At 35.8% G+C, this 12443-nt stretch overlaps 1 protein-coding gene across 2 annotated transcripts in view; it reads left to right on the top strand.

Moving 5' to 3' along the window:
- Window positions 1–12443, top strand: part of trappc9 (trafficking protein particle complex 9) — a 336991-nt gene that overhangs the window by 138573 nt on the left and 185975 nt on the right. For both annotated transcript variants that reach the window (XM_017431170.2, XM_017431169.2), the window contains one exon: window positions 4238–4356. In XM_017431170.2, the coding sequence (XP_017286659.1) occupies window positions 4238–4356 (119 nt within the window). The remainder of the gene's footprint in view (window positions 1–4237; window positions 4357–12443) is intronic.

Here is a 12443-nt window from a genome sequence, read left to right as displayed (position 1 = left end):
GAAAATTAACTTTTTCTTTACATGTATATGGCTGAACATAAACCCTGTGATCTCAGATGTTTTTTTCTTTTTTGTAAAAGATAGAACTTTTATTTGCTTGTTTTGTAAAAGCTGTACCATAGAAGGATTGATAGGAAGGTTGATGTTTGAATTTAAAAAGTCTAAATACCTTTAATATAATAAAATAAATGCAGTGGATTGCAGTAATAGCTGGGAGATTTCTAGAGAAAATTTGAAAAAGTGCTTGAAAATCCAACATCTATCAACTCTTTTTTTTTTTTTTTTTTTAGCCCAATAGTAATTTGGATCTTTTGCAGTAATTGAAGCTAATAAATTGTAGAGGTTTTTAAATATGAATTGTTTAATAGGTATAAAGACGACAATGATAAAAAAAAAATTAATTAAAAAATGCTATTGCCAGTGGCTCATCGTGGTCATCATGGTAATTGCACAACTATCTCTCTCACACCCTTACTGCCAAGTTAATCAGAAGCAGACAGTATTGAAGGCTGAAAATTAAGCCTCAAACAAACAGTCGCTGTGCAAAAACTGTAAGTTAGATCCTAAAGTTTCTTAAACCATGACACTCAAATGATCACACATGTGAATTTTAAAATTTCTACTGTGTGCTTGGAGATATGATATTTAAAAGACCCTTCAGTTCTAGTTTTAAAGATAATATGTTGAACTAAATTATAACTGAAGTCTATGGAAACTTCACTGTGCGCTCTCTGCATTGTGTGGGATTTTGAGAGTAAACTCTTAGTCCTACAGCACTGAGAGACATGCTGGGTGAAAGAGGACAAAAAGGATTATGTTCTGATGTAGCATTTTCATATGTATTGAAAATAGTTGTGTGAGAAAGAAGCATTTGTTTCAAAACATTTTAATATTTTAGACAATTGAAAGGTTAGTTGGTGAGTTGAACATACTGTTGAAAATCCAACTTTCTGTGACCCATTTAAACTTTGAATGCTTGTGTTTATGTGAAATGAGCTGTAGAGCTCCAAAAAGGACTGGGTCTTCTCTTGTGCTTTGCCAAAATTAAATTTATCTTCATTGCTTTTTTTTGTTTGTTTGTTTGCAGTATTTTGCAAAATTTGTCTACTGTGATATGTCACTGCCAAAAGTCATGGCACACTATTCCTGATTGAGCCAAACTTTTCGGTGTAATTTGCATGTTTTATTTCAAAGCTATGCAGTGACACATAGGACAAATTTTGAACAGGATATTAATTAGGATGCTTCAGTGCATAGGCACCCTTATTAATGTTAAATACTAAGACAGCCGAATCCTGTTGAACTCGGACATCCAAATGGTAATTACACACAGTTGAAAGTCAGGTTTTAGGTAATTATTGTTAACAATACACAGTGAGGTAATGACATGCTCTTGACCTGTGAATATTAATTTCTTTCACATTTCTTTCTATACTAATTAGCAGATTGTACTGCAGCTTTCACCTAAATGCTTGGCTTGATCCATATATTCCACTTTTCCACTGCTGCCCTTTTTGTTTTAGAAGGTCCTAAAATAAAAACCCTGCCCTTTAAAGCTGTGGTTCTGAAAGTTTTGGGTAATGAAGCAACTTATTGGCGGGATCTTAAGAAAAGAAAACTGATTATATTAAAATATAACTGTTATAAGAAATAAAAAATAATAATATTTATAAATGAATGAAAACAATAGTTGTTGAGTGATTGTGCTCATTTATTTATCTTATTAGCTTTGTTTGTATACCAGCAACAGCCCACAGTCACCTGCCTGCTGGTAATTTGTGAGTAAAAATCTAAAGTGATAGTCAAGTTGCATGATATGTCCTGCTTGACCTGAACAGCTCTTTATACATCAAAAGTCCTTACTGTAATGATAAGTCACTTGAGTTTTAATTTCCTTCATATTAAAACAAAACAAAGGACTATCATTTAAGTAATTACTATCTATGATAAACTAAAATAATCTTTCACTGAGTAATGATGGAGTTATGTTAATGTTGGTCAAACCTTAAAAATAACATTTTGCACAACCTCATGCAATATCGCAAAATCTTGTGGGTTCTGTACTCAGCTACTATTATATCAAATTTAGCTCAATATCTGTAAAATTGACTAAGTTTAACCATTTTTGTATTGGCTAATTTGATTAGCTGTGGCAGCCATGTAGAATTGGATTGACTCCAAAAGTGAACCAGTTGTAGAGGTACATCTATTGATTACATTCTGAGAGTTTCATTTAAATCCATACATTATTACCTACCGTCTGCCTTTCACCTTTGTGTGGCAGGCGATAAACATTCAAAAATAAGTCTCTAAAATTTAAATTAGGTAGCCAAAGTAACCTAACGCAGGCACTATGTCTATTGATCCTTACAGCTATTGTCACATTAAGAAAAAAACTTAAACTAACCCAGCAACATCAATACATTGGTTATTAATTTGCTGTGTGAAACAGTTTAATTCTTTGTTATAAAACTTGTTTAAAACAGCAGTGACTTTGGTCTCTTCCTTCTATTTTAATGCAATATATGTAAATATATATATATATATATATATATATATATATATATATATATATATATATATAAACTACTCCCCTCTAAAAGTATTAGAATTGTGAAGCAATCCTTTTCTTTTTCCTGTGACAAAAGACAAGACAACAGAACAACATTTCAGCTTTTATTTCCAGGTGTTTACATCTGGATCAGATACACAACTTAAAGCATTATTTGTAACAGAACACCAAATTCTTAGATAAACAAAAGCTGAAATGTTGTCCTCTTGACTCATATTCATCTTTTGATGTTAAACCCAAAAGTTTCCAGTCTACAGCTAAAGGAAAGGAAATGGCCTCACTGTTCCAATACTTCTGGAGGTTGTGTAAAATATCAGACTTTAGAATGGAAAATAAGATACAGTGATGTGTCTTTCAGATTTGTCATAGATAATGGGTCTGATCGCATTCTGATACCGGGTCAAACTGCCCTTTCACTGATACAGCTCTAAAAAATGTTGATGTCTTTGTGTGACAAGTGTTTCAGCTGAGCACTGTGACTTCTACACCAGCTTTCCCTCATTATCGTAAGATGGACATATTTTGCCATTTTATCTATGGTTAATAAACAAAATCAAACACTTTAAAATTCCTTGTAATTTTATTTCTGACATTTGATCATCTTATCCTGAGAATTAACAGAGTTGTATCTGTTTTGGACAAAGCTTGTAAATAAGATCATGCACAATCTTATGTGATGTTGCGAGATCTCGTTTGATCTCTTAGCGCTCAGAATATAAGTCTCAGCTACTGCCACACCAAATTTCAGCTCTATATCTCTAAAATTGACTGACTTAGTCATTTTGTGTTGGCTAAGGTCAATTATCAGAGGCGACCATCTTGAACTGGGTGATGTACATCAAATGATTCCTTTCTGAAAGTTTCATTAAAATCCATCTTGTGTTTCATGAGATAAAAAACCCCCCAAAGTTTTGAGCAAAAATATTGGACAATGTCTAGTGTTCTGAGTATATGTTGGGGATAATGATATGCTACCACCACATCCAAGTTTAACTCAATATCAATTAAACTGAAGTTATTACCATTTACAGTGTAGGTTTGCTTTGGTCAGTTGGCTGTAGTGGCCATCTTGAATTGGGTTCACCTAATTAGTTGTAGAGGTATTTCTAATGAGTGTTTTCTCAACATTTCCTTAAAATCTGTCCAATGGTTGATATATTTTGCTAACAAACAGACATAGGTGATGCCCAAAGTTTAATGGAGAAGTTCTGCGATCTGTCAAGCTGTCAAGAATCAAGTAACTTCAAAAGTGGCTTCACACAGACATGAGTAATTACATGATCGTCTGCCTTTCATGTCAGCAGGCAATACCTAGCATAATATGCTCTGAAAATGTAGACGGTAATCTTTAAAGTAAAGCTTTGGTGTGTGTTTAAGTTTAAGAGTCTCCAACATCCTGTTTAACCTGAAGCAGTAAGTGCAGGATGGTTTCCAAGGTTTTCATCAGGGATGTAGTTGTTATGAGAACTCTGGATCTAAACAGGAGATGGATGAAGGAAAGTGCCTGCATTATGGAAATAATTAAAACAATTCATCACCAAGTAGTTCATAAAAAGCATAAGAAACATCTAATATAACTGAGTGACACTGTAGTGCTCTGCCAGCTGCTGGGTAACAATATCCCTGTCTTCTCTGTTTCTTTTTTCTTTTTCATGGTGTCTTCAGATGGGATCAGTGTGTCAGGTCTGTTGATCTGCAGTCCACTCCGACAAGTCCTCAAATCCAGATCTGAGACCAAGCCTGTCATCAGCGAGTCCGGCAAGGCTGAATACAGCCACATTAAGGTAAATAAGTCTCTGCAACATGAGAAAATAAGTCCTGAACTCAAGCAGATATTTGTGCTCATTTTGCGGTTTCTAGTGTACTGTTTGTGTTAGGAGAAAAAGTAAACATTTCCATCCTGGTGCAATCTCCTTTCACTTTTTTTCAAATGATAAATATCTCAGCTTGGGAGATTAGACCTTTAGGTATATGCCTGTAGAAAGGCCACTGAGCTTATTTGGATGAACTTTGGTTCAAGAGGCTCTCAGCTCTTTGAATCAGCACACAGAGCTCATAGAAATTAAGAGTAAGAGGTGGGATGGAGACGGATTGAAAATTCACTGGATGGAGCGGATCAGAAGGGGATGACGTTTTGTCAAGGGCTTACGGACGCCTGAAAGTTCCTGAGTATGCTCTGGCACAACAACCAAACCACCTGCAGTGGTGGTTTGATGCTTTGTGTTACCTCACAAAGCCAGAGAAACCTTTTTAGTTTCACTGTGAATCATCAGGAGAAAAAACAGGACTTGTGTTTACTGTTAAGTTGTGCTGTCAAACAGATTTCTTTTCTTGTTTCTCCCTTTGGACAGTTGGACAGGATGATGACTCATGCTTATACAAATACTGAAGGAACTTTCTTGTTCATGGTTGAAGACAAGCTAAAAAAACTTTTAACAAAATTCAGTTACAAATAAACCACAAATAAATTGCCCCTAATTGGCTTGGTTTGCTTATCCTGAATTTTCACAGATTTCTTTAGATAACTTGATACACACGTCAAAAACCACAATTCACAGTTCTTACAGAACGGTATTTATAAGAAAATGCTTTACTTCTTATTTGTTTTCTTTGAACAATAACTTTTTTTTTTTTAGGTGAATGTGTCTGCTCTCTTGTGTAAAAGGACCAAACTGATGGAAATACATTTTCTATAATATTTTTTTTACAAAAGCAGTTAGATACTGATTGAAACTTGATAGATAGATAGATAGCTAGATAGATAGATAGATAGAACTTCATTGATCGTTTGGCAAGACTCCTTCAGGGAAATTAAAATTCCTGCAGGATTGCACAGGTGGTAAAAAACAACAGCATTAAATTAACAAAGTGTTTTTTTTTTATTTGTTGTAGTATTTTTTTCAGTGAAAGAAATCCAGGCTTTGTTGGCCTTGAGTGCATTCAAGTAGATGTAAAAAACAGACACTCAATCAGATTTGATCTATATGCTAGTTTTTATTTATAGTCTTAATTTGTTTACACAAATCATCATTGGATAAAGTCACTATTAATACTAATGAAACTCTTGATGAATATTAACACAATAATTCAGAGTCGAGTATTAATTTAAAGCTGTGAGCCACTATTTAAGATTTTTGGATTGATTTTAGAAAATCTGACTATCCATGCATTACATAAGTTTTTATTTAACATATCGTCACCTTCTTAACATATTTGCCTAGTCATTTTTTTTCAAAAATTATTTTTTTGCCTAAATCATCTCAACAATCAACAAATAGTTTAATTTTTTGTTTCCTGAAACACTGCAAAAAAAAACTTAGGCAATTATTTTAAGAAGGTGACGATATTGAAAAAAAAGAAAGCTTTAATGTTCTTACCGCACTCCTCTTCTTACAACACTGTTGGTCAAGCACTAAACTCATTTCCCTTTGGATGCTTTACATAACCTGTTAGACATCTATCGTCTGTGCTGGTGTTCATTTGAGGCAGAGTTTGACTGACAGCATTGAGTTTCAGATCAGAATGCAGTGCTGGCACTTTGATTAAAGCTAACCTAATCCCATAAGGACTGTAAAATCTGCCCTGAAGCTGTTTGTAAAAACATGAACTCCTTTTTCTTTCATTTTCAAATGTACTCTTGGACATCAGGGTGATTCATCCTGTTGTGCGTGCATGCTGTAATGAATGTATTCTGACTATATTACTCATTATATTGTTTTTTGCAGTTTATTTTAAACCGTCTGTGCATGCTCTTGTTACATGTCAACATTCAGTGGGTGGAAAGTTACAACACTGTTCTACATAAACAAAAGAATGGGCAGCATTACAAGGTTAAATGGGTTTTTTTATAGAAGAATTTTAGAGCTGTGGCATGTTTCCATATGAGTCATTTAATACTGAATATTTATGTAACTCAGTATTAACAGAGTTTTTAACAGACAAGCCTGGAATCAGTGTGCAGTTACAAAAAGTGTTTTGGTCATTTGGGTATGGGACCTGTTTGTGACGTTAAGGTGTGTGAAACCACCCAAAGTACTGTCCATGTGGAAGTTTGGATCACTGGTTTATCATCAGAACATCGGTTTGTAATAACATAATTTACACATTTTATATTTTACTTGACCTGCAGCCAACCGTACATATCTGAAAGCAAAACTTTAAAGTACACTGCAAGTGAGCCATTTTTAGCCAAACAAAACTGTCATACTTATTTATTTTATAATTCAACTAAACAAAAGCAGTAATAATAAAGTAAAGAATAAAAATAAATAAATAAAAACTAAAACTGAGGTAGGGTTGAGTGATATGACCAGAAATTAATATTGCAATGTTTTGAACTTTATCATAATATATGAGCTATATCTAGCAAGTTTTGAATTCCTTTTAATCACTATAATAATGGTTAATTCAACACTATAACATAATGCAGTGCTGAACTGTGATTCAGGGACCTTGATCTTCCTACCGTCATTCCCTCACTGGGACAAAAACCAGCAAACTTTACAACTATCCTATCAAATGATCCAACAGCAGGAGTGTCTTTTAATCAGTCAAGCTCCAAAACAAAAATAAAGATGCAGTTTAACAGCAGCACAAAGCATGAGTGTCTTCTGACCAGACACTCCATTACACTCAGGTACCATTTAATGACAACGGATCATAAGAAAAAATGAGTCACAATCAGACACACAAAACCAATTAAATTTGTTCTAATACTCACAGTACCCTCACATGCGAGCTGAATACCTGACATCAAAACCAACGTTAAACGACCAGATTTAGAACAGCAACAAACATCACATAGTCACATTAGTTAAGTTTAAAATAAATACAGCACATTCTGATTAGGAGCTTAATAAAATGACCAATGGTAATGTATAATGACTACTACTTCAAATACACTTGGCAGACTATGAGATAGGATCACTACAACCAAAATAAAGCTGTTAGCATGGCAAAACTTAGCATTTGATAATTGATAATTAACAAGTCAATTCTCTTACCCTTCAATCAAAAAAAAGTTTATCATCTGACCAGCAAGTCCATCTTTTAACCCATTTGTCCAATCATTTCTTTTTAGCTTTGTGTCTGACAAAGTTGCTTCAGTTAGTATGCTAGCAGCAAGGCTAATTGTTTCCTTGAATGTCTGAATAATCATGCAGCGCACACACAGCAAGATGATGTATCAGCTTTGGCATCTCCCCCCACCACAGTGAATTGGTAACAAGGAAACGCATACAGATGTTTATCATTTTTTCATTTCATGACCTTCATGGGGGGGTCAGGCAGTGCCATTCGTGGGGCTAGATGCTCGCCTTGGATAATGCTATGGGAAATGTTGCCTTGAGTTTTCCTGTAAATGGTTAGATACTAAGGTTGTTTAAAAAACAAAAAAACGCGTACTTCAATCAGGAACTACAGGTAACTTAAACACAACTCTGTTGCATCTCCTTGACTGAGGTTTAGCCACAAACCTTTTCAGACCAACATTGTTGGATTTTCCTCTTTCTTTCTTTTTTATTTTTCATACTGTGCTAAACTTTGTTCTTTTGTTGTTTTTTTATTTTGCATTTTTGCTAGAAGTGATCCCAAACTCTTAGTGGGATCATTTCTAGAAAGGTGGTTGACGATACTGTATATTAAAGACCCCAAATCCTGGCGGTGCTTGTTACAGTACTGTGTTGAGTGTTTAGGCCATTAAAACTACATGGATAAAACCGTAGTCTGATTGGTCATTGATTGCTAGATTAGTCATTGATTGGTGGACAGACTCAGAGCAAACTTTCAGTTTTCAATAAAAACAAATAAAGGCAACTCATTCCCTTTCACTAATTGAACATCTGCATTACATCGTCCTCTTGGGTAAAACAAATGTTAAATTCTCCATCAGGTTAAAACAGTAAATTGTTTTTATGTGTTAATGGGATTGTTTAATGGTCTCTTGCTTGGGGACAAAAACAGCTGTCTGGTTTTTAGTGCCAGCAACTCCTTTTAGGTGTTTTTTTTCATTGTTTGTAGACATATTGTAGCTTTCAACCACAATCATTTACAAATAAAATATTTAAACATAAAACAGCACAAGTGTAATGTTACTAATGTTATACAACAGTTTTGTACAAAGCTCATTTTACTGTAACAAGAATTGCTAACATCCTGCCTTAAGACATATTTGCTAAGTCATTATTTTTACTTTTTAGATAAATTTCTGTGTTAGAGAGGATTATTAAACAAACATATTGTTTGTGTTATCAAGGTCTTTTTTCCTGTTTGTTTAGTGTGTGTGTATGATTGTACGAGGGAATTTGTGGTAGCTTATAACTGCTGCTTTTGGCATAAGGGCTGGATGGACAGATGCACAGCAAATTAAGAACCTTGCAGCCAAACGGGTTGGCAGCACCACAGCTTGGTGTTCACTGCATATGTTAATCTTAGACGGGCCAGCTAAGTTTCAACATGGTTTTGCTTCTTAAACCCAAATCTTTTGGACAAGAACAAGTTTTGCACCTTTTGTTCTATAAACTGTTTTCCTCCATGTTTAGCAAATGTAATGATGTGCTATTTACCACTGGCCTTTTTTGGCATGTATACTTGCAGGCTATGAGTAAGTGCAATCAATCATGACTGATCTGTAATCGGCACAGGAGGAGTCAACATGTTTATCTTGCTGACCTTTCGTTCTGAGCACCTGTTTTTCAGTCCTCCCACCCACTGCGAGTGCCAGTAGGCTTGAGAAATGTGGATGCTTTTGGGATGAGATGAATGTGTTGCAGGTGAAGAGCTCTGGTGCTTCCCACATTTGTTGGTTTTTCCAATTATTTACAAATTTTCAGTGATTCATCTCTCTGTAGACTTGGAGCACTTTCCCATCTTGGTTTCTTTGGTACCGTCTCTGCCTTTTTTACCACTCATCATCTCAGATAAAAGCCACATTCCACCTGCCTGTCCTCAGTTGGAGTGCTTTACCTCTTCAGGGCCTGCTGGGGTTTGATTCTGGGTGCAGTACCTTTGTTACAACCACAGACCTTTGTTTTGATAAATCTGATCAGAGTTTCTGTGCACAAGCCCAAATAAGCAGCAGCTAGTTAATTTTATGGGGATTTAGACCTCAGGCTCCATCTTCTTAGGATTTATGCGATGGCAAGTTAGAAAAAGTAGAGAATGCCATAATCCCCCTCCTGTGATTGACCACTTTCAGTCAGTCCACTGTCAGCTATAGAGCTGCAATAGGTGGGGGGTTTTATTGGCTGCATATTTGGAAAGCTAATAACTGAAGAGGCACACTTGTGAAAAATTTCCAGCATTCATCTTCCAAACTCCAAATGTCCAGGGTGTTCTAAAGCTGTTTCTGGTCCATTTTGCTTTTTGCTTTTCTAATCTCTCTGTCTTACAATATAGAGTCGCTGTCAGAATGTAGATGTTTGTGTTCCTCAGAGGCAAACAGCCAGAGAAAAATTATGCTTTTACTAGCTTTTCCCCTGCCAACATCTGTGGTGTCAGAATACACAATTTTCTGTATGACTTGGACCTCTGAACCCGGCTAAATATCTAATGAAGTTATCTCATTTCAGGTGGTCAGTTTAAAAATATTACTGCTGAAGTTTTTGCAGCAATGTCTCCAACATGGGCCTGCAAAAAAAAAAAGTGTCTCCTGTATTCCACCCAAAGTTGAATCCCAGAGAGAAGCAAACATATTCTAACTTTTAGTTGTTTATACTTTAGTCTCATCTATTAATACATAAATAGAGAACAGTTTGTCCTTTTTATTGTGTGAATCCTGGATTCACACTTGTTTCCTTCTTTATAGTGTACTTCTGCATACTTTGTGCTGTTTTAACCATTCATATTTCAAAACATTCAGCTCAGCCAGGACTAGTATGCTAAGACTTGATTTTTTGTAATATTATTGGCCATATTTTAGCTACAGTTTTGACATTTTTGGCTTTTTATCTGTTTTGTTCATTTTAGCTTTACCTTGTTTTTTTGCTACTTTTAGTTACAGTTTTGCTAATTTTGCTTTAGCATTTGTTTTGCTCCTTTTAGCTACTGTTACACAAATTTTTACATTTGTTTAGCTGATTTTAGCATCTTTTTTGCAAATTTTATTTTTAGTATCTAGTTTGCTAGTTTTAGCTACTGTCCTGTTGCTTTTAGATTTTAGCTTGTGTTATGCTCATTTTAGTCCATGTTTTGTTCATTTTAGTCTATGTTTTTCTTGTACTACACTGAACAACACCATTTTAGCTTCTTTAGCAAATTTAATTAGTTATTCAACACTCAGTATTCATTTTTTTCAGGAGCATCTATTTATGATAATGAGCAGCCTAAAAAGTTGTTGACTGAATTTAGTCTGTTTATATCATGTTTTTCTATCCATTCAAAGCTGAAGTGTCACGATTTGAACCAAATTTTCTTTGTTTTTTTTAGATCACTTGTCAGGTCTTAATCTTAAACATGAAGGCAGAAAGAAAAATTAGTTCTCATTTCAGAACTGGACTGAAAGTATTTTTCTAACAATGCAGTGTGTGTTTGTGCATGTGTGCAATGAGTAATGACATACAGGCAGAGTGTCGAGTGATTGTAGCTGGGGGGGCTGCTGGAGGAGGGTGGGCAGAGCTTCTTCAGGGCTAATCAGATCCAGTGGAGACCGAGTCAGCTGCCTGCCTGCCTGCTATTTTTAGTCTCAGTCCTGCTGATGGCAGTTCAGCTCTCTCCACACACCCACACACACACACATCCGGCGCGTGGTGCAGATATTTATAACTGCTGCAGCTGTCTGCACAAGTGTGAAGCTCCAGCCAAACTACCGGATGATTTTCTTTGTCTTGGCTCAGGATTTAAACTGTTTTTTTTTTTTTTTTTAATCTTTCTCCCCCTCTTTTTGGTTTCTTTTGGCTATACAGTGCTTTTTAAATATTGATTTGTAAAGTGTGTTTGTTAATGATTCAGCTGCTGCTGATGTTCCTACAGAGCAAAAGGCAGCATTTCAAAATGGTCCTACTTTTGTTTCAATTTCAGGGTTTCCCCCAGTGTATTATAAGCCTGGCGGGCCGCCAGGCTAAGCTCCGCTTGTTTATTATAAATACGTAATTTTTTATGCACATCGTTTTCCACCCGCACTCCCAAAACTGCTACCTTTATCTACCTCACTACACGAGGGTACGCGTGCCAACAGTGACGAAATTGCGCTGTCCTGGCCCCTGCGCTAAGGTCCCGTGTATGGCGTGATTTTTGTGCCACCAGTGATCTGTGCCCTCAAATCAGTGTCACTGCACGCTCAACCTGGTGGCACAAAAATCACACCGTACATAAGCGCCAAGTATAAATGCCCCCACCGCGTGCTCAGGTCCGCATGCTGTTCATGGAGCCCTGAGCGACTCTAATGAGCCCTGAGGCTGAGCCACCTTCAGCTACCTGGAGTTAGCAATAAACATTATCGCGTTTAACCAGAACTGGTTAGTTGAGCCGAAATTCAGTGGGTGGCTTTACAAGACTGAATATGGTAAGCATGTTTTGTACTTCGTGAAAATATTAATATGATGCGTGGTAATTTATCCATGTTTACCAGTAAAATGATGCCATTAAATTCAGCATCAGATGCTTTGTTTTGTTACATGTAGTGATCCAACATGCAGCCTGTGCCACAAAAAGCACAGTACTATGGGGTTCCATTAGTGCCAAAAATATGTTTGTGTCTATGTAAGGTGTGTATGTAGCATGCTATGTATATGTTAAGTAAGGTGATATGTTAAGTGACATGTAAGGTAAAACACTCCTGATCAAAATCTTAAAACCAGTCAAAAAATTGCAAGAATTTGCATTTTGCACTATTGGATCTTAAGAAGGTTCTAAGTAGAGCTTCACAATGTTAAAG

This window comes from Kryptolebias marmoratus, linkage group LG5 (genome assembly GCF_001649575.2).
Source record: "Kryptolebias marmoratus isolate JLee-2015 linkage group LG5, ASM164957v2, whole genome shotgun sequence".
Taxonomy (NCBI): Eukaryota; Metazoa; Chordata; class Actinopteri; order Cyprinodontiformes; family Rivulidae; genus Kryptolebias; species Kryptolebias marmoratus.
This window is presented reverse-complemented; position numbering and strand designations above follow the sequence as displayed.